At 40.5% G+C, this 23,227-nt stretch overlaps 1 protein-coding gene across 1 annotated transcript in view; it reads left to right on the top strand.

Annotated features, from left to right (window-relative positions):
- The window catches only part of SLC25A13 (solute carrier family 25 member 13), a 214,526-nt gene that overhangs the window by 145,241 nt on the left and 46,058 nt on the right, over positions 1-23,227 (top strand). Inside the window, exons 12-13 of the mRNA XM_060020496.1 lie at positions 3,701-3,753; positions 5,117-5,197. Of these exons, the coding sequence (XP_059876479.1) occupies positions 3,701-3,753; positions 5,117-5,197 (134 nt within the window). The remainder of the gene's footprint in view (positions 1-3,700; positions 3,754-5,116; positions 5,198-23,227) is intronic.

The following is a 23,227-nucleotide window of genomic DNA, read 5'->3' on the forward strand; positions in this document are numbered from 1 at the left end:
GTGGGAGGGAGGGAGACGCAACAGGGAAGACATATGGGAACATATGTTTATGTATGACTGATTCACTTTGTTATAAAGCAGAAACTAACACACCATTGTAAAGCAATTATACCCCAATAAAGATGTTAAAAAAAAAAAAAAAAACACCATCACAGGGTAGTTAAAGAGACAGGAGATCATCATTTAAATCACAGTGCTATCAACCCATCCATGGCTTGGTCTACAATTTAATGATGAGAGTAATACATCTAGCAAGTAAATATTTAACTAAACATTTTGGTACTTGACCTGAATGCAGAGAGTAGAATGGAAATTGTAAATGTTAAGATGTAGTTTAACCAGCTTATCCCTGGATTTTACTGGTAGAAATTAATGTTGTACTTTCATAAAGTAATAGTAAAGCCTTTCTCCTCATAGATGTTATCTCATGGTATAAGCAAAGGATTAATAAGTGAGCATAGTTTAGGAGGAGAGAATTCTTACTTTGAATAAGAACGTTTGCTTTGCCCAGATGGTTCCATATTCACATTTTCTGTGCTGTTTCGGTTCATTTAGATTAAAAAGAGTATAGCCCCCGGGCCTCCCTGGTGGCGCAGTGGTTGAGAGTCCGCCTGCCGATGCAGGGGACACGGGTTCGTGCCCCGGTCCGGGAAGATCCCACGTGCCGCGGAGCGGCTGGGCCTGTGAGCCATGGCCGCTGAGCCTGTGCGTCCGGAGCCTGTGCTCCGCAACGGGAGAGGCCACAGCAGGGAGAGGTCTGCGTACCACAATAAAAAAAAATTAAAAAAAAAAAAAGAGTATAGCCCATACTCACGCTAGCAGAGGCATAGGGGAACTTTTGGTAAGAGTTCACATGAGAGAGAAGGAAATCCGAGATCTCATAGGGATCCCAGGGCAGGAGTTTCACTGGAATCTGGCCTCCGTGGGACCGGAAGATGGTCAAGGCCGTCCCTCCCACCTGTGCACCTTTCATGGGCTGTGTGTTTTCTCTCTCTCTGGTGTCTCCATTCTATTTGCTACACATTTTCTCCTGCCAGTCTTCTTCCTTTTCGTGTCATAGTTGCTACTTCCTTGTGGCATTATCACACGTCTTCAGCTGGCCACTTTCCCCACTCCATCTGGCACCGTCTCAGTTTGCTCCTTTGTGCTGACTGACTCATCACCTTGTCACGCTCCTGGGAGAAGGGTCCTGACTGGGCAGCTCTACTCTTGGTGCCGGGTCACAGGGCCCAGGTTGCTGAACTCACTGGCTGTACATCTTTTAGGTGTCTTGCCCTTGGGGAGGAAATAGGCTCAAAATATGGCTGCCTAGAGAAGACGTTGCAAACCCAACTGTTTATAGGATCCAGGCAGCTTAGTTATATCAGTGAACAAATGAGGCTGGTTGTGAAAGGCAAATACACATTTGCCTGTCAGGCAGAGGACAGAGTTGGGTGTTGTCTAAAGGCATAGACTCTTGAGGAAGATGGCTTAAATTTGAATCCCAGTCTCACTATTTATCATTTGGGTAACTGAGAACAAATTACTTAATCTCTGTATGCCTCAGTTTCCACTCTACAGGGTGGTTTTAAGGATTAAATGAGTTAGTAAAGTGCTTAAAATGGTGCCTGACACATAATAAACGATACGTTGGCTGTTTTTAGAGGAAATTTTGATTAGAATCAGCATCCTTATCATTTAGTTTTACGATGAAATGAGCTTTCTCCAATTCTGCCTAAAACATGAAGCTGTCTTGGTCTATTTAGTTTCTCCCTTTTTGTAAAGCCATAAGCCCAGAGAGATATTTCTCTATTGTGAGGATATCAACAGAGCAAGAAATGATGAACGATAATTGGCACTTGTCCTTATTGCCATGCTGGCATTAGGGCGTGGCGGGGACCTTGCTGAATTGATGCTTGGGTCCTGTCTAAAGGGCAGAGCCTCACCCAACTGGAGGTAGATTGCTGTGATGTCAGAAGGAGGCCCAGAGCTGTCACATCCATTAATCAATCAGTTGATCAGTCTAGTCATCCATTCAGCCATCTATCTATCTATCTATCTATATAATCTCAAATTATGTTTAAAACCTGTGCTACTCAGCAAAACACATCTGCAAGCTGGATGCACACATCCCTCGAGCTAGTGACTTTTGGCTGTAGGCTGTTTCTTTAAGAAGATGATGTGGGGCTTCCCTGGTGGTGCAGTGGTTGAGAGTCCGCCGATGCAGGGGACACGGGTTCGTGCCCCCGTCCGGGAAGATCCCACATGCCACGGAGCGGCTGGGCCCGTGAACCATGGCCGCTGAGCCTGCGCGTCCGGAGCCTGTGCTCCGCAACGGGAGAGGTCACAGCAGTGAGAGGCCCGCGTACCGCAAAAAAAAAAAAAAAAAAAGAAGATGATGTGGGCAGAGCTGGTCTCTCCAAAGAGGCTGAGGGTGGACCTTTTAATATAGTGAATTAGGAAAGTGTACTTACTGGTGACGTATAACACCATGAAGACCCTCCCAAGGACAGCAGCATGACACGGCAACAGTAGATTCTGATCCTTGGGGTTAGCTTACTGAGTGTTTCCAAGGAAAGGCATCTGTGTTTGATTTGATTTTCTTAGAACAGATGAAAAAGGTAACTTTTTTATTTAGTTCAAATATGTAGGTCCACTACTGTCATAACTGCCTTTCCTAGAAGTGGCCCTTTCCTGTCAAAGACCACACCTCCTCCTGTGCCCTGATTCTTAATTTCCACTCCACCTATCGTGTCCAAAACTGAGCTCGGCCGTCTTCATCTGTACCAGGTGTTAGTGCTAAAAACTGAGCTCTAGCAGTCAGAGCCAGTCTCACACACACACACACACACACACACACACACACACACACACACACGCACACACACACACACACACACTCGCACACACACACACACTCGCACACACACACACACCCATCACTATACCCTGTTTTCTGCGCCACAGAGTGGTCTTTTGAAAATATGAGGTAGCACATCACTCTCCTCCTAATGGAAACCCTTCTTACCTAACTTGGAATATATCGGGCTTCGGGGTCCGGGTCTGCAGCGTGGCATCGGGCCCCACCTATGCCTCTCCCTGTGCCTGCCTCCTGCGAGGTGATGTACTGACACTCTCCCTCATTTTTGAGCACACCAGGCTTGTTCCCACTCTGCTGTCTTTGCCCCGTCTGTTCCCCTTCCCGAAATGCAATGCATGTTTCCCCAAATTTTTCAGCAAGGCCTCTCCCTTCCTTCCATCTGAGACCAGTCAGAGGGAGCCTCGTTTGTCTTGAGCTTGTCACAGAGTCATAGTTGCTAAATGTATGAATGGCTGAACCGTGGGCAGTGTGTTGGGGGGGGAGGAGCTGAGAAAGGCGTTAGAGAAAAAGAGTATTTTCACTAAAGTCCACTGATTTAAGAGGCGGGAGGGAAAAAAGCAAATCTGTGGAATAATGAGATCTCCTGTATCACTAATACTGTTGATTTACCCAATGTGCAAACGATCCAGAACGTGAGGGGGAATTTACTCAGGCCTGATGTAGCTCTTAGACATTAGTACCTAAACATTCCATTTCAAGTGTTCTCGTTCAAGGTAAGAGCAGAAAGTGGCAGCAAAGATTGCCCCAGTTTTTACATTGTGATCCCCCTCTTTAGAGCTGTTGATGTGTTTAGTTAATGTTAATTTACTTAATATGCTTCTACTTTTTGTTGTTTCTCAGGTCTCTTGCCACAGTTATTGGGAGTCGCCCCAGAGAAGGCCATAAAACTTACAGTAAGTCTTTGATTTGATGCTTCCGATGAAGGGAGTTTGCACACACTCAGGAATCTAGCAGAGATTATTATGTGAAACAGCAGGTCTGTGTTTCCTCAGAGGCGCTAACTGATTTGAACATGGAGGTGCTCACCACACATAGCTTTTTATTATTCCCCATTTAACAGTGAACATCTGAAAATGTGATAATATACTTGAACAAGGTTTTGGGTGGTTGCCACCACCATCATCATTGTCATCATCACTATAGTAGTGGCAGCAACAGCAGCTAAATTTCTTTCAATACCTACCATATTAGGTGCTTTCCATGTATTATCTGTTACTGTTTTAATCTCAAGCAAGGTGTGACCCACAGTTTACAAGTCAGGAAAGTGAGGCCCACGGGGATTAAGTATTTACGTGTGTTTGCACAGGTCGTTAGTAGGAAGACTAGAATTCAAAACCAGATTTTTTCTGACTCCAAAACATATTGTTCAAGTACACATGCTATTTACAGAATTCGTGTTCGGGGTGTATTCTGTACACATTTGCCGAAGTGACATGTTTAGGGGTCTGAGTTCTAGTTTAAGTTGATCCTCCATCATATTGGTTCTCCAGTGCCTGACTCCTGTCTGACAGGTGGTAAGTATTCAGTATGTATTTGTGCAATGGATAAATAATTGCATTTTCATCACCAAGGTCATAAAGTCCCAGAAAGTTAAACTTCACTTTTGGATTGGGCTGTGTAGCATTGGTCCTGAAATTCTTCTTTTACCATCTTATTATGTGACCTTGGGACAGCTAATCTTTTGATTGATCCTTAAAATTGCTTGTAGTACATACCCTTTTGAGAATGTTATACTTAATTAATTAATGAATGCTCTTGATGTTCTCTCAGAATCCTTGAGAAATTTTTTAAATACTGAATTTCTACTAAGCTAAAAGATCCGCTGAGCCAAATTTGTCTCGATGATGCTGTTTTAGATTAAATCTTGTTGGAAAACTTGAAAGTGATTTTTTAATCAAATCCTATAAAACAGTTTTTAAGTTATAAAATGTATGTTTTAATTTAGTCTCTGTTGTTAATATGTCTCTCTTTTAATGCTATTGTAATGGCAGGACATATTTGAATTAAGCTTGTAAGCCACCTCTCTTAATTGTTTTCTCCGTGAAACATCAGGAATACGTATTTATATATTTTACCTTTCAGTAACTATGTATATGCTATTAAGAGCAAACTCTTAAGATACTTCATTTATTCAGTTTATGATTACTCCAATACAGTGACAGAGAAAAGTAACATTTATTTACAGTTGTATATTTATATGTGTTTAATGGCTTTCTCTATATTTTTCATCAGCTTCTGTAAATATTTTTCTTCCAGGTGAATGATTTTGTGAGGGATAAATTTACGCGCAAAGATGGCTCAGTCCCACTCGCAGCAGAAATTCTTGCTGGAGGCTGTGTAAGTACCTTTTGCGGATATCTACATTGAAAAGACTTGTTTCACATACATATCATGACCGTGCTACACAAGTGTGGACTAAGGCTTCTGTTCACCACAGGTCCCGTTCAAGGGCAGAGTCTACTAGGGCACCTCGGCTTCTCCTAGACAGGCGGACCACTCCTGAGGTGGAAGGGTAAACGTCTCTGGTCTTACTGCCTGTTAAGTCATGCCTGTTAAATTCGCCATTGCTAGCAGTTGGTTCTGCAGGAGAAGCCATTTGTGGCAGAAGTGTTTGACCTTTGAACAGATCTTTGCTAACCTATTTTAGAGTTTATTTTTCATACATTCTTTCCTCATGGCACCCTCTGCTGGGTCAGGCACTGAAATTTGTAGTTTGAAGTCAGCAACCATAGCTCTCTGCTTTGCTTTACTTCACAAATGCCAGCAACTCTTCAAGTTCCCCAGTGCTTCCAGGAGAAGGATGTGGGAGGTGACTGGCTGAGTGCGCTCCGCATTGTCAGAAATGCTTAGAACGAGTATTTCTTTATATGGATGAACAACCTGCATCTTGTTCTTGAGCTCAGCAAAACGTCATGTCTTGTTTTATTTCATGTACAGGTTTGTTCACGTGAATGTAAATACCTTATGTAAGTTAAACTCTTATACAAAGACTGGTGCTATTTAAAGATAAGGTTGGTTAAATAAATGGTCTTTGATCACTAGGGCAATAAAAATTGGTATATTTTCCATCTACACCTGTGTTTCTTGTACAAAAGATGAGGTCACTTTTTTTTTTTTTAAATTCACTTGTTCTGTGCAGGAAATGGTGTTCATAAAATGATCTTTTCTTGAAAAGTCCTTGAGTTTAGAAGTTGGGAAAACACCCGAGAATATTAAACCTTTGTCTGGAGAGGGCTTATTGTCCTAACATTGAATGGGGTTCCCTGAACGTAGCAGGAGCTACAGAGTCCTAGCTCCTGGTAATTCTTAAGAGATGGACGGAATTTGGCTACAGCCTGACTTTCTGTTTGATCACTGACCTGTCAGAGACAGCCAGGTAAGATCCCCTTGTCCTGTAACTTTAGGAGCATTCAGGGTGGAAAAAGGGAGCCTTTAATGTCCTAAATAAAAAGGGCACACAATAATAATCCAGAAGAATATTAGGAGTTGCAGAAATGGCGCTTGCCGGTAAGTACTCGTCCTTTAAAACAACTGTAGTTTCCAGTTGAATAACTAGATTTTCTGATTTTCAATAGGCATAACCATGGGCTATACCTAAGTCCATCCTTGAAGCTATTACAAGGGTCCCGAGAGAGTAGGGCATTTCAGTAGGTCAGGTGGGTTTGTTTTTTTTTTTAGAAGTCAGGTTTTAAACTTTCTGAAAAGACATGATTACATATCTCTGTAAGAATTTAAAATGGAAAACTAACTATATGATACTACTCAAGATTTTGGCAATAATCTTGAGGGTTATTTTCTTCTTAATGAAAGCATTTTGCCTGCACACAGCCCTGGGTGCCAAGGAGATTGGTCATGGCACGTATCGTCTGCTGTAGGTGGTCTTGTTTTCTCGTATGTGGTCGCCCATTCCAAACACAAAGCACCGATTGGCATCAGACGCGGTGCCTCGTTATTGCAAAGTGGTGCAGCCCTTTTCAAACCTGATCTAAACACAGGCTTAAAATTGGAGCCACTGGGGCTTTACAGCTACTTAAAATATCTGTGAAATGAGGTTTGCCATCCTTCATCTCAAAGGAGTCAGTGGTCCTCAGTGTTTCAAGTCTCCTGTTTTTGACTGCCCCCTACTCCTCCCTCCCCCTGAGTCATTGCTTTGAGAAGTAAGAGTTTATTTTTCAGGTAAGCAATTCTGTTGGTGGCAAACAATCCAGGTCCTTTAGATCTCTGAGTAGTGGGATGGCTGGTGCCATTGCAGCATGTGTTTTTAAAGCAGTAGCAGCATCTTTCTCTGCAGGCTCTGGCAGAGTTGTTGTCCCTGTCGTTCAGAGCCAGTCACACACCTCCTTAGAGAGTCCTTGTGAGTACCTCTGCCTCACTGTCCAGTTAGGACTACAGAGGGTTTAAAAGGTAGTGTTGCATGGGCAGTTCCCCTTAGTTCACCCAAGCATTGCCAGGCATTGCCTTTTAAGTCCCCGGGGAGCTCACCTTACTTTATTATCACCGAGAATTAGGAATATGGCTAACTTTTGCACTTATAACCTCAACTGCTGATTTCTTTGAAGATGGCTTTTTTGTTTATTTTATAATCTGTTTTCTACAAAAACAGGGAAAAGATGCAAGGAGGTCCTTGTCTGCTAACCTTAATCGTCTCCTAGCTAAACTAAGGCCTGTTTTATTATTTTTTTTCTTTAGAAAAACAACAAGAATGATAGTAAATTTGAAGGAAAATGTTGGAGGAAAAAGAATAAAATTGATCTCATTCATTAATTTTTGATATAATGAAATCTGTGACTGAAGAGCTTAAAAAACTCTTGTTAAATACTCTTGTTTCATTGGTGTATGTAAAAGGATGAATCTAGCATGAAACTTACTTTTTGCACTAGTTTAGAGCACTGTTAAAAATTTGACCAGTTTTCTGAGCATTTTTGTAGATTGACACTTAACAGTGGTGATATATTCAGCACAGCTCAAGGCTGCAGTAGGTGCCAAGACTGGGGTTTATAAACTCTCATTCTGAAAGGTGTCTTGTGGTTTGTGTTTTCTACATAAGTTGGTTTTCTACTTTCTGAATTAGACTAGGAGTTTTAGGAGTTTTGACAACTTGTTTGACAACAGTTTTGACAAGTTGTAGGAGTTTAGGTCTTTGACAAAGACCTGGAGCCTCAGGTGTCCCTGCACAAGAGCTCAGCCCTGGAGGGAGATGTGACTTAGGGTGGTCACTGTCAGCAACGGTGGAGGCTCCCAGTAAATGGGGCAGAGGACAGAGGGCCTGTCACCACTACCCATCTCCAGTTAGGTTCCCAGTGACTTTAAACCTGACATGTTACCTCTGAGTACGTTGTTGTGATTGCAGTGTTGCTGCTACTTTAAGAAAAAATAACATATGTAATACCATGTGGTCTGTAGGTTACAGTCCTTAAATTCTGCAAAGTAAGTCTTCTATGCCTCTAGTGGAATAGAGGATTGAACTCCTGGGGGCACTGGGATCTTTAGTTTTTGATCCGTTGATCTTAAGGTTGTCCAATAAGGAAATACAAATGGTGCCACGACTGGTTTCAGGGAAGATATAAATATGATTAATTTATTTGGCATGAAAATCTACATTGAAATGAAAAGAAAAGAAATGATATTCAGTGGGTGGAAAAATATGTCAAAAAAGGATAAACCTCTGTCTTATAAAGCTTGTATTTAGTAAAAATTATTTGTGTACCAATAAAAATTAATAGTATTCCATAATAATTTTTGGAAACACAAGTCAACATGCTTTCTGAACAATAGTCCTTTGATAATGGATCCACTGTATTTTTCTTTCTTTTTTATTTTAATTTTATTTTGGAGTATAGTTGATCAACAATGTTGTGTTAGTTTCGGGTATACAGCAAAGTGATTCAGTTATACATATACATGTGTCTATTCTTTTTCAGATTCTTTTCCCATTTAGGTTATTATAGAGTATCACGCACAGTTCCCTGTGCTATACAGTAGGTCCTTGTTGGTTACGTATTTTAAATATAGTAGTGTGCACATGTCAATCCCCAATTCCCAATCTGTTCCTCCCCTCTGGTAACCATAAGTTCCTTCTCTAAGTCTGTGAGTCTGTTTCTGTTTTGTGAGTAAGTTCATTTGTATCTTTTTTTTTTTTTTTAGATTCCACACATAAGTGATATCCTATGATATTTGTCTTTCTCTGACTTACTTCACTTAGTGTGATTATCCCTAGGTCCATCCATGTTGCTGCAAATGGCATTATTTCATTCTTTTTAATGACTGAGTAATATTCCATTGTATATATGTACCACATCTTCTTTATCCATTCATCTGTTGATGGACATTTAGGTTGCTTCCATGTCTTGGCTATTGTAAACAGCGCTGCAGTGAACATTGTGGTGCATGTATCCTTTCGAACTATGTTTTTCTCTGGGTATATGCCCAGGAGTGGGATTGCTAGATCATATGGTAGCTCTATTTTTAGTTTTTTAAGGAACCTCCATACTGTTCTCCATAGTGGCTGTACCAATTTACATTCCCACCAACAGTGTAGGAAGGTTCCCTCTTCTCCACACTCTCTCTGGCATTTATTATCTGTAGGTTCTGTGATGATGGCCATTCTGACTAGTGTGAGGTGATATTTCATTATAGTTTTGATTTGCATTTCTCTACTAATTAGCAGTGTTGAGCATCTTTTTATGTGCCTCTTGGCCATCTGTATGTCTTCTCTGGAGAAATGTCTGTTTAGATCTTCTGCCCATTTTTTGATTGAGTTGTTTATTTTTTTGATATTGAGCCGCATGAGCTGTTTGTAAATTTTGGAGATTAATCCCTTGTCAGTTGCATTGTTTGCAAATATTTTCGCCCATTCTGTGGATTGTCTTTTCATTTTGTTTATGGTTTCCTTTGCTGTGCAAAAGCTTTTGAGTTTCATTAGGTCCCATTTGTTTATTTTTGTTTTTATTTCCATTACTCTAGGAGACGTATCAAAAAAGATATTGCTGCAATTTATGTCAAAGAGTGTTCTGCCTGCGTTTTCCTCTAAGAGTTTTATAGTGTCTGGTCTTAAATTTAGGTCTTAAATCCATATTGAGTTTATTTTCGTGTATGGCGTTAAAGAATGTTCTAATTTCATGTTTTTACGTGTAGCTGTCCAGTTTTCCCAGACATTTATTGAAGAGACTATCTTTTTTTTCCATTGTATAGTCTTGCCGCCTTTGTCATAGATTAATTGGTCATAGGTGCTTGGGTTTATTTCTGAGTTTTCAATCCTGTTCCATTGATCTATATTTCTTTTTTTGTGCCAGTACCATACTGTTTTGATGACTATAGCTTTGTAGTTTAATCTGAAGTCTGGGAGCCTGATTCCTCCAGCTCCGTTTTTCTTTCTCAAGATTGCTGTGGCTGTTTGGGGTCCTTTGTGTCGCCATACAAATTTTAAGATTTTTTGTTCTAGTTCTGTGAAAAATGCCATTGGTAATTTTTCCATCGAGATACATACATGTGCATTTGGGTGTGGGTATATGTGTAAATATATCTAATGCTTATGGGAGCTTATATTCATTTTAAGTGGGGAAAATAATTGACATGCTCACATCACTGGTTCTGAAAGGGATTGGTGAGAATATCACCATGGAAAAACATGGCATGAAGAGCAATCTTAATTGCTCTCCCTTGCAAGTAAGTGTGACCCTAATATTGTGGCCTATGTTCCCATTATTGTGGTGATTCTCATACACATGGTATGTTTTGCTTGTTTGTACAGCCATGTATCAGATACCATTTTTAAGGAACATTTTTTTTTTTTTTTTGCGGTACGCAGGCCTCTCACTGTTGTGGCCTCTCCCATTGCGGAGCACAGGCTCTGGATGCACAGACTCAGCGGCCATGGCTCATGGGCCCAGCCGCTCCGCGGCATGTGGGATCTTCCCGGACCAGGGCACGAACCCGTGTCCCCTGCATCGGCAGGCGGACTCTCAACCACTGCGCCACCAGGGAAGCCCTTAAAGAACGTTTTTATAACTCATTTTTTTTTCTTTTGCATTACGTTCAATTGCAGTTAATTTTTATGATTTTTGAAAAACAAAAAGACAGACACCATGTGCCTGCCACTTAGCTTAAGATGTCAAACTTGACAAATGCAGCCAGAGGCCCTCTTGTGTTTACCTGTCCCAATAGCTTTTTCCTCCCTCATCTCCCAAGAGATAAAACTATCCTGAAATTGGTGTTTTTTTTTATTCTCATGCCTGTTTTTTTATACTTTTTGTGACATCTGAGTGTATCCCTAAGCAAGATGAATGTTTGCTTTTGGATGTTTCATTCTGACCCAATGCTACAGGAACATAGACCCAATGATTCCCATACTGATGCCTTTGCATTTTTTTCTTACTAGTGCCTTGCTTGGAAGAAAAGAATAGTAAATGGGAATATCATTTTCAAATGCTGTAATGTGGCTGGCATACAGTGAGTATGTCTTATAGATGTGTGGATTTATATGATTTTATATAAATATAGTTGGAATGGCATATTTATTTAACCAAGTTTTATGTAACTTGGAGTTTCTTCGCTAAAGTCATTTCTTCAATCCTACCATTTAAACTCATGACGAATACTGAGTAAATTTAAAATTGTAACCCTCCCCACTGCCAATACACACGCTCCTTACCTGCCTTACTGTCCCCGCTCCTCCTCTTCTCCCTGATGGGAATATGATTTCAGCGTTTCTCTATCACTGAGGAGGAGAGGTGTTCTAGTTATCTATTGTTGTATAACAAGTCATCAAACAACTTAGTGGCTTCAAACAGCAATTTATTATTATCTCTCCTGGTTCTGTGGGCCGACTGGGTTCACCTGGGCAGTTCTCCTTTGTGATCTCCATGTGGTGATAGGCAGACAGCAGCTGGGGCTGGAATCATCTGAAGGCTCCACTGGAATAGATGTCCAGGATGGCTCACACTTGAGCTGGCGGTGATGCTCACTGTTGCCTGGGAGCAGCTGGGGCTGTGTTGCAGAGCACCTACTACGTTCCTCTATTATGTACCTTGAACTTTTCAAACCTCAGCAGCTTGATTCTAAGAGAAAGCTTCCCAGAAGCAGGCATCCTAAGAGTCCTGGGCAGAAACTGCAAAACTTGTTATGACCTAGCTTTCAATAGCACTTCTTCTGCATTCTACTCGTCAAACAAGCCACTTAGCCCAGCCCGGATTCAAGAGGAGAGAAATTAGACTCTACCTCTCAATGAGAAGAGTAGCCAAGAATCTTTAAACTACCACTGGAGGGTTCAATAAGCAGCGCTCTAGGATGGGAACATCCTCATTGCCCTCCAGTTTATGAAGATTTCATAGTTAATCACATGTCTTCTCCAAGGAGAAGACATGTTGCTGATTCTGGAACCCATTCCTGTCCCACATTGCTCTTGGTTGAAGGGAGCAGAAACTCACTAAAGAAAAGCAATAACTAAATGAAAGTCTCCCTGAAGGGTGTACATGAAATGAAATCAAAGGCGCTTGAGAATTGAGGCAGCTCTGTGCACTGGCAACTTTCTCTATTTTCTCTGGGCCTTCTTGGTCTCTCTCACAGGGACTTTGCATCTCTCTGCATATTTTTTTAAGACTTTACTTTCTTAAGAGCAGTTTTAGATTCACAATTTTGAGAGAAAGATACAGAGATTTCCCGTATACCCCCTGTCCCCACACGTGCATAGCCTCCCCATTACCAGCATCCCCACTAGAGTGGTACATTTTTTACAGTTGATGAATCTACATTGGCACGTTAGTCATTCAAAGTCCATAGTTTACCTTAGGGTCCATTCATGGTGTCATGCATTCTACGGGCTTGGACAAATGTATGACATATATCCATCATCATAATATCATGCAGAGTGTTCTCACTGCCCTGAAAATCCTCTGTGCTCTGCCTCCCTGCCCCACCCCTGGCAACCATTGATCTTTGTACTGTCTCCATGGTTTTATTTTTTCCAGAATTTCTTATGGTTGGAACCATACAGTTTTGTAGTCCTTGCAGATTGACTCCTTTCACTTAGTATTGTGCATTTAAGGTTCCTCCATGTCTTTTCATGGCTTCGTAGCTCATTTCTTTTCAGCACTCAGTAATATTCTCTTGAGTGTACCACAGTTTATCTTTTCACCTACTGAAGGACATCTTGGTTTCTTCCAAGTTTGGGCACTTGTAAGTAAAACTGCCGTAAACAACCTTGTGCCAGGTTTTTGTTGAAAACGTAAGTTTTCAGCTCCTTTGGGTAGATACCAAGGAGCGCAATTGTTGGATCTTACTGTAAGAGTATGTTTAGTTTTATAAGAAGCCTCCGAGCTGTCTTCCAAAGTGGCTGTACCATTTTGCATCCCTACCAGCAGGGAACGAGAGTTCTGTTGCTCCACATCCTTGCCAGCATTTGGTGTTGTCAGTGTTCTGTGCATCTTTTTACTTCGCTGATCCATTTCTTCTCGTCCTCATGGTGTTCACTTCCTCAAGAATTCCCGTGATGTTTTTACTGGCCAACTGGGCTCTCACCGTACAGTATGATCTTCAGCTTCTTTTCATCCTCAGCCCTAGCTAATTGCCCAGTTTTGTTTTGTTTTTCATTTAATTTTTGAGAGGAAATTTGATTGGCAGTCCTCATCTTTGTGTGCCCGGTTGTAGAGCAGTAGTCATGACCCACCCAGATATTAATAACTTTGCTTAACAAATCCATTTGGTTCAACTATTTATAAATGTGTTCAAACCCTTCTTGTACCATTTTGGTTTTAGCTTGAATTCCGTAAGTATCCTGTGAATAGTAGTTTAGGTACTTTTGTTATAAAATATACCCAAAGCCTTATTCCTTATGTCTGAGCTTGAAATCACTTGAGATTTCAAACGCAGTCATATCAAACCAGGAAGAAAATTTCCTCATGTAATGAACACATATGCTCTGGCAATCAAAGTGTGTGAGTCAGAGTGCCTCAAGTGGATTTAAGTCGTACTTTTGTGATCTTTCTCTTCCCAGGGCTTTCTGTGGAGATGTGGCTTCATGGTGTAGTTTTCTTAGGGCAGAATTTTAGTTTCTCTGTGAAAGTCTCTGTGCACATATCCTACTTAATAAATATAGAATGATATGAGACTCAGTCATTAAGTTGAATTTCTGTGAGGTTGCTGCTGTGTAACGTGTCAAGTAGCCATGATTTATTATGTGTTATAATGATGCTATGGAAATAAGGTTATTTTTTTAATGCATAACATCATTATAATTTATTTGTAGTTTAATGAAAAGCTAATGGTTAGTTACATTGTTTTCAAATTTGTTATTATTATTTGGAGTATCTCTGGGAGATTTTTTTGCATACCCCCAAAATGTAAGACCATATTGTAAGGGGTTTTCCCCCCAGTGGTAATATATAGTTTAATAGATGACTTCCAACAAGATTCTAGTGAATTAAATTATCCTTGTTTCATAAGCTTTACATTACTTAAAATACTTTTCATTCATTTCTGTATTTTTACAAACGAAAATAGTGCCAAACATACATATTTTATTTTATTTATTTATTTAATATGTATTTATTTATTTGGCTGCACCGGGTCTTAGCTGTGGCTTGTGGGCTCCTTAGTTGTGGCTCACCAGCTCCTTAGTTATGGCTCACCAGCTCCTTAGTTGCAGCACGTGAGTCCCTTAGTTGCGGTTTGTGGGCTTCTTAGTTGCAGCTTGCTGGCTCCTTAATTGTGGCATGCAAACTCTTAGTTGCAGCATGCATGTGGGGTCTAGTTCCCTGTCCAGGGGTCGAACCCAGGTCCCCTGCATTGGGATCGTGGAGCCTTAACCACTGTGCCATCAGGGAAGTCCCCAAACGTACATATTTTAGTCAAGATCATATAAACATTTTCTGTCTTTCAACATATGTTATAATTGTGATTATTAAGAAAAAAATAACCATATTAAAGCTAGGGTAGAAAACAAAGCAAAAGAAACTGCCCATAATTCTTCAATTCTCATATCATAAGTTTTCTTAATCTGTACTTATGCTTTATCCCTGACTTCCAGCTCTACTGACTGCAAGGCTTAGAGACTATATCAGGTATTATGTATGACTTGTTGTCTTTGTCACATGTGGTCCTGCTTTGCCACTTGAGCTTTTCCTTTGTAACTGTGCTGAAAGCTAATTGTATCCTGGGGACCTTGGGTAAATGTTGACAGAACTGAGACATCTATCAATGTGCAGGACAGGACCCCTGTCTCACTGTTATGCTCTGTATCTAGCCTGTGTCTGACACATGGGAGAGGCTTAAAAATAGTTGTGGAATGAATAAATGCTTGACTAGAAGGTGTTGGTGATGAGGGCAGTAAACGTAGGGTAGTCATTTGATACACTCTGTTGCTGTTACCTTCGTTACAGATGGGCAATGAAGACACAGTGCCTCCAGGGATTGCAGCAGCGCACAGGAATTGATGGACCTTAGGGAATAGCTGTAACATGCCTACATATGTACATACCCAGGATGTTTCACAAGTAATGTTTTCATTGGTCACTCAGGAAAGGAGCCAAAAAGCTTCTATTTATTTTATTTGGCTTCATTTCTAAGAATGGTAAATAAACTAACACACAAATATATGCAGAACCTTAAGAACAGGATGAAGACAAACAACTTGGGGCTCTTGGTATAACTTATTCATTATTGCTTATGGTCTTAGTAGAAAAGATTTTATCGAATGGTTAACGTGAAGTTATGTCAGAATCATGAAGGAATCGTTAAAAGAGTGGCTTTAAAAAAAAGACTAACAACAGTGAGATACCACACTATACACCTTTTAGAATGGGTGAAATCCAGAACACTGACGATATCAAAGGCTAGTGAGGATGTGGAGCAACAAGAACTCTCATTTGTTGCTGGTAGGAATGCAAAATGGTGCAGCCACTTTGGAAGACAGTTTGGAAGTTTCTTACAAAACTAAACATACTCTCATAGTAAGATCCAATAATTGCATTCCTTCGTATTTACCCAAAGGAGTTGAAAACTTATGTTTTCAGCAAAAACCTTTACAACTGCTACAAACTGTATGGTTTGAACTATAGGACATTCTGGAAAAGGCAAAACTGTGGAGACAGCAGAAGGATCAGTTGTTGCCAGGAGTTGGGGGGAGGGAGGGATGAATAGGCAGAGCACAGAGGATTTTTAGGGCAGTGAAAATACTCTGTATGATATTATAATGATGGTAATATGTTGTTAAACATTTTCCTAAACCCATAGAAGATGCAACTCCAAGAGTGAACCTTAATTAAACTCTGGATTTTGGAGGATTATGAAAATAATTTTGCTCCATCATAATTTGCCCAGTAAGTCTTCTGGGGGATAGGACTAAGGCACTGGGCTGCGATAAGAATTCTGTGGCCTGCCTGCTTCTATGAAAAGTTCTTTCTTCACACTTTTACTTGAACTTGGAGCAAAAATACAAGGTATCTGGTGACAGTAAGGGTTCATAGCACTGGCCTCCCTGGCTAAGGGCTGCCTTTGGTGGCTCAGAAATGTCATCTTACTAGAAGCAAGCCCGTCTCGTGATAGACACTGAGCCAGCCAGATGTCTCTCTTCTGTTTTCCTCCCTTCCCCTTCTTTGTGAAGGTCTCAGAGTTATTTGACTCAACACAGTTCAAACGCTGAACCATCCTTCTGGTTTTCTAATGAATAGGGGAGGGGGTTGTTACGATATGAAGGTATGAACAAAGATTCGGTCACAGCTTTCATACAGTTAAGATCCTTTAGATATTGAAGGTCTGTAAATCATTAAGAAATTCTGGTAGTAGTAGTCAAAATAGACACGTATAACAGGCAGAGCCCAAATGTGAACGTATTTGACAGCTCTGTAACTTAATTACTTTTTAATGTCAGTCGAACAGATTCCACTTTGGTTTCTTGGCCAGGCTTCTGTAGGCCTGTTAAAACCCTATGAAGTTGAAAATTTGAAACTTAGTATTCGTAAAACACGTAAACAGAGTACCCTTTTTCTGTCTTACCATGTAGTTAAGAAATTAAGAATAGGACATTTTATTGTGGTATCTGTCTCAAAAACAGTTAAGTGGTGAGAATCTATTTTCAAAGTTCTGAACAGTCAAGTCACAGATTTTTTTTACTTAAGAGCTTAATTTATACATCAAATCAAAGGAGAAAATCCCATACTGCCTTGTGTTTAGAGGCATGCATTTAGTCAGTTTAACTAGGTGTATTAGTTTTCTAGGGCTGCCATAGCAAAATGCCACGGGCTGCATGGCTTAAACAACAGAAATTTTTTTTCCTCACACTTATAGAAGCAGGAAGTCCAAAGATCAAGGTGTCTGCAGGTTTGATTTTCTTCTGAAGCCTCTCTCTTTTGCTTGCAGGTGGCCATTTTCTCACTGTGTCCTCACATGGTCACCCCTCAATCTGTGTGTTGTCCTTATCCTGATCTCTTCTTCTTCTAAGGACTCCAGTCATGTTGAATTAGGGCACACCCATATGACCTCGTTTTACCTTAATTACCTCTTTAAAGGCCCTGTCTCCAAATATAGTCACATCAGAAGTACAGGGTTAGGTCTTCAGCATATGAATTTTGGAGGGACACAATTCAGCCCATAACACTAGGGGTAAAGATAAAGATTCTTTTCTCAACTGCAATAAGGACTCAAGTTCTTGACTGAAGCAGGGTGATGACCCCTCGTGAGGGCACTGGGTCTGACACTTTCCCTTCAGAGCTTGATAGAGTGAGTGGCATCTCGGCCTCATGCCCCATTTGCCAGCTTCTCTGTGAGGTTGCTGAGCGCCTGCCTGTCTTCAGTGTTTGTGAACAGTAGCTGAGTGCTGTTGGGCACTGTGTTTTAATTTAATTCACCCACTGGTATTTGCAGAATATCTGTTTTGTACATGTGATCTTTATAGACCGTGAGAATACCCGCACTGCGTACAAATTATTTTCGTGTCTCCATTTAACATTGGAGTAGAGAGTAAATGGAAAATATGTTGAAGCTTAGATTTCTCAAGAAATCTTTGTTTTCCAATTTATTCAAATATCACATTCCATTATCACTTGAGTATTCATTTTGTATGTAATGTAAATCATTAGACATTTACTAGTGTAGACCTTTTTTTGTAGTTACAATTTTATTTGTATCAAAATAATCAAAATAAAGTACTTGGGTTTTAGTTTAAAAAAACCTAAATTCCATATCTTCATATTAATCTATTTTTGACACATTTAAGCACACATTTTAGAATGTCACTGTGCAATTAGATATTCTTAGCACATGTCACTTGTGAAAAGCACTTTAAATCTAAGTACATTCAATTGAGCATAATTAGAATATCAAGATACATATTCTTCGTATACATTTTGCCACTTAATTTTTTAAGTAGCTATAAGTATCTACCATGTGAATTCAAATTAAAGGGAGGTGATTAAATTACAGTTATAGTTAATGCTTTTAGTTTAAAATATAGCAGGAATAACACTATTTTTAAAAAAATACGCTGCTACGTTTTCTGTGGACAGCAGATTGATGACAGAATGGATTTGTTGTTGTTGTTGTTACATGCAAGACTGTTAGTATTCTCTGCATATTCTCAAGACTGTTGCCGAGAATGGTGGGGGAGGGAGCAGGCGTCATAAGGGCTTTTCCATCTTGTGAGTTCTTTTGACTTGATGGCCCCCCCAGTCCCTAGAGAGAATGTTCGAGGATAGTATCTTGGTTGGTCAAGAAGCATTAGAGAAAGGCTTGTTTAGTTCATAACAGGTGAGAAGAAATGGATTATAGGGAAATATGAACTGGGGTTCCTGAACAGATCTTTTAGATCATGTATTTAGGCTGCTGGTATGTCCCGTGATTGTAATAGTGAGCAGACGGCCTTGGCAAGTCATTTTTAATTTCCATGTAACTTTTTTTTTTTTTTTTGGTGGGGAGCCATGCCACGTGGCTTGTGGATCTTAGTACCGTAGCCAGAGATTGAACCTGGCCCTGGCAGTGAAAGCGCAGACTCCTAACCACTGGACCGCCAGGGAATTCCCTAATCCCATGTAACTTTAAAACTTACTTGTTCACAGTCATTGGACCTAAAGTATGTTAAGATCATTTTTGTGAAGATCACTGTTCTTGGAATACTTAGAGAAATTGGGCAGTACATTAAGATTCTGGATTATGTTGCCTTTCTAAATATTTGATTTCTTGAAATTCTCCTTTTAAGAAAGAAGTATCACTTCCCTCAGTAAAGTTAACTATGCAGAATCAGAAGTGTTAACGATGAAGTTAATCATTACATAATACGGCAAAAGGAATTTGGGTGACAAAAGTGGGAGATAGAGAAGAAAAAAATCAAGCTTACAGAAGCACCTGGGCACTGAGCAAAAGCTATGATAGAAGCCACGTTTCAGGTTCTTTGCAGACTATCTATCTAGCCCATTAGGGGTATTAGAAGAAAAAACCTATATTTTACTTCAAGCCCTGAGGACCATGTCATGTGAAAAATTCGAGCATTTGGAAAGAGTGATGCTTTGTGTTGATAGAGTGCCATTCACCTGAGAAGCTTGGTGCTCGGACTTCATGCTGACATAGTTGTAGCTTCCACAGCCCTGCTTCCCTTTCCGGTTGCTCTCAGCCCTCCTGGATGCAAAGGTGAATTTATGAAGACCATGGACTTTAGGCAGGACTCACACAGCTAGAACTGTCATATGGAGATGTGCACTTTCATTTGTACTGGTGGCAAGATGAGGTGTCTAGCATCCACTTGGGATAGTTTTAAAGTCCAAATACTAGGACTTGATCTGGAACGTTAAGGGTGATTATGTTACCTTTTCCTTCTAGCGGTCGTATTACCTGGTTAGAAGGAGTGCACGGTGCGTCATTTTCAGCAGTGGGGAATCTTCTGTACTGTATCCTATCTAGTCTCTCTCTCGGTCCCTTTTGTGACTAGCAGTGCACATTTCCAAAGTGGCTTGCCAGTGTCGAGGGCAGCCCACACCTAAATGGAACAGAGATCAGTCCACAAACATGGTGTTATAAATGATGCGGGTTATCTATCTGGCCGTTGTCATTTTTACCGGGACATGATTATTAACCATTTCTCAGTAACAAATTTTCAGAATTTAAAATACCCACAATTTATTGAATGTCATCTTGAATTTAATTACATAAAATTGAATGAATTTAAGTTAAATAAAAACCATCTGGTTATGTTGAGCTCTACGACATCACCCATCACTGACTTACGTGAGTTCTTCTTTTTTTTTAATTAATTAATTTATTTATTTTTGGCTGTGTTGGGTCTTTGTTGCTGCACACGGGCTTTCTCTAGTTGCAGCGAGCAGGGGCTACTCTCTGTTGCGGTGCACGGGCTTCTCATTGCGGTGACTTGTCTTTGTTGTGGAGTGCGGGCTCTAGGTGCGTGGGCTCAGCAGTTGTGGCTTGCAGGCTCTAGAGCACAGGTTCAGTAGTTGTGGTGCATGGGCTTAGTTGCTCCACAGCATGTGGGATCTTCCCGGGCTCGAACCCTTATCGCCTGCATTGGCAGGCAGATTCTTAACCACTGCGCCACCAGAGAAGTGCCACGTGAGTTCTTTTCTTCCTTTTTTTTCCTTTTTTACCTGATACAGCTGCTTCCTACCAGTCTTCAGCGTGACTGTGCTTTCCTCAGAAAGAAAGTTTAATTTGCAAGTTTCTAGGGAAAGAAAAATTTGAAAACTCAATTGTCCTGGCTTTGAAGGAGTTTGCTAAACTAAATTCACCTAAACAGAGTTTCGTCATGTATTTATTAATGGTAATCAGTACCCCTGATTGAGCACTGTGGTGTGCTAGACACTGGAATCAGTGCTTTATATACTTGTTTCCATTTACTCCTCACATAATCCTATAAATAACAGCTAGAATATGGGCTCCCTGAGGGTGGGGATCTTTGTCAGTTTTGTTCACTCCTATATACCTGCCTCTGGAGTTGGCACATTGAAAGCATGAAGAGCATTAATGTCCCTGTGTCCATTTTACAGGTGAAATAAGTTTGGAGTGTGTAGGTTGAGAAGTGTGTCAGAGCCTAGGCTGTCAACCATGGGCCATACTGACTCCCAGCGGTGCCCCCCATTTCTCAAGCAGCTGCTCTGTGTCAGGTACTGTGCTCGCTGTGGTACCTGCTACTTTATTTAGTCCTCACAATGAGTCTGTGAAATGCTTTCATCTCTTTGGTATAAATAAAGAATCTAAGTCTCAGTAAGTTTGAAGAATTTGTCCAAGGTCACATACAAGGAAATTATGAAGCCTGAATTAAAATCCAGGTTTCTCCGATTCAGTTGCTCCTATGCTGAACCACTGTGCTATATTTAGGTAAAACCCACAGTAGTGTAATTATTTTCTGAGCCTGTTTGAATAAAATGGAAAATAGGTCACTAGCTATACATTTCTGAGTCTGAAATATTCCTCGAGGATTCAGATTTGGCATGACTGGGGGATTTTACCTCCTGTTGGCCGGGCTTCCTCGTGATTTATTGACTAATCTACAGAGAAAAACTTGATGCGTCTGATGAAAATCAGTGATATTGTACCCGGGAGAAAACCTCTCTTACATATTTCTTGATGGACTCCAGTGTCTCTGAAGCATTTGCATATCTGGATCTTTTCATTTCTCTAGTCTTGGCTAAATTTTAAAAGTTACCGACACTGTAAATGCGTGTTAATGTGGCACAGGACTCTCCACGTGACTTTTTGTTCAGAATATTCCTATCTTCAAACATCTTCATGAAACCTGGTTGGGATTTTATTTAGGAAGACTGCTCTGAATTTTAAATTAGTTTATGAAAAAATTGACACCTTTACAACCTTGGACTATTACATTCATTTATAGGAAATTGACATTTTTTACATTTGCATTTAAAATTAATTTACAGATCAAATGACACCTTTATAACATTGAGTCTCCCAGTTTAAGCACAATACTTGTTTCTCTAGTATTCAATCTGTATGCCCTTTGTATTTTAAAAATCTATATTTTTTTTCATTTCAGTTCTATACATCTCATATTAGGTTATTTCTTGTTAATGCCACTTGTTAAAAAAGAAAAAAGTTAATGTGTAAGGTTTTTTGTTTGGTGTAGCAGTTTCATATTTCTCCTCTAAAGATATATAATGTTTTTGAATGTCGGGCTCTGTTTTTTTTTTTTTTTTTTAATGCTACAGAATTTTTTGTCACACTGATGCAGGTATTCAATACAAGTAGGCAATAAAATATTCTTGTTCAGTACCTGATAATAGCCTGGGTAAGAGTCCACATGGCGCCAAACTGAATCATTGCTCACCTACAGTCCTGTGCATACAGTCGGCTCTTAATAGAGAACCTAGAGAACCACTGTGGAGCTGCCCATGGCTCTGGGTACCCTGGGGCGGGCACAGATAAAACAGCCTGTTTTAAACACTGTTTAAACACGGGCTGCGTGCTGCATCTAACAGCCTGTTTCGAGTTGAGGGACAGAAGGCATGAGCAATTGCATTGGGCTCATCCTTAGACGTCATTGGCTGCTTCATCCTCTTGTCTGTGTTGCAAATCAGACTGACTTCACCCTAACTTCTACTTGAGAGCCAGAGTATAATTTTACTGTTGCTCCTGAGGGCCCTTTTGTTGTTGATTTGGTTACGCTTCAGAACTTTAGTTGTGGTTCCTTATGCCAAATCCTGATCCATTTGATTCTATTTTCTTTATCTTTGAAGCCTGTATAGTAAGACTAAGACTAATAGTTTCTGCTCTGAAACAAAATCATCCCACAGCTCTGCATGTGTCATTAAAGCAGATCTGCCAGCTTTACAAAACTGTCTTCCACTCTTCCTCTTCCTCCACTCAGAACTTGTGCTGTTTTGCTTAAGCGAAACACAATTATCCCCGGTTCTGTTTATCTTTTCACTCTCCGTAGATCTTTTCTCCTTAATTCCCTAAATTTTCATTCTACTTTGCTTGCTTCCATAAATGACTATCATTCTCTCTTTTCCACTTCCCTGGAGAAATGTGGCTTACAGGAGCTCTCTAATTACTCAGCATCCCATCCCCAATCACAGATCACCCCGTATGCTGGGCTTCACCTCCTCCTTGTGTCAGCAGCCGTTGTTGGCCGCCTTCTCCCTTTGGGAAGCCCCTTTCTTGACTTCTGAGCCTGCATCAGTGTGCACTGTGGTGTATAGCAGAAGACTGTCATCACTTCTTAGGTCTCCACTCTTGCTGTTTCGTCTTCGTCCCACCCCATGTAAGCTCCCGCCTTCAGTTGGCACATATGTGGGGTGACGCCCTCATCTGCGTCTCAGTCCTTAATTCCCAACTCACCCTTCTATGGCCTTCTGGATGTGTCGTCTCTTTAGGTTCTTTTGTTCCCCCCTTTTACATATATGCAAAAACTCT

This window comes from Delphinus delphis, chromosome 9 (assembly GCF_949987515.2).
Source record: "Delphinus delphis chromosome 9, mDelDel1.2, whole genome shotgun sequence".
NCBI classification, from domain to species: Eukaryota; Metazoa; Chordata; class Mammalia; order Artiodactyla; family Delphinidae; genus Delphinus; species Delphinus delphis.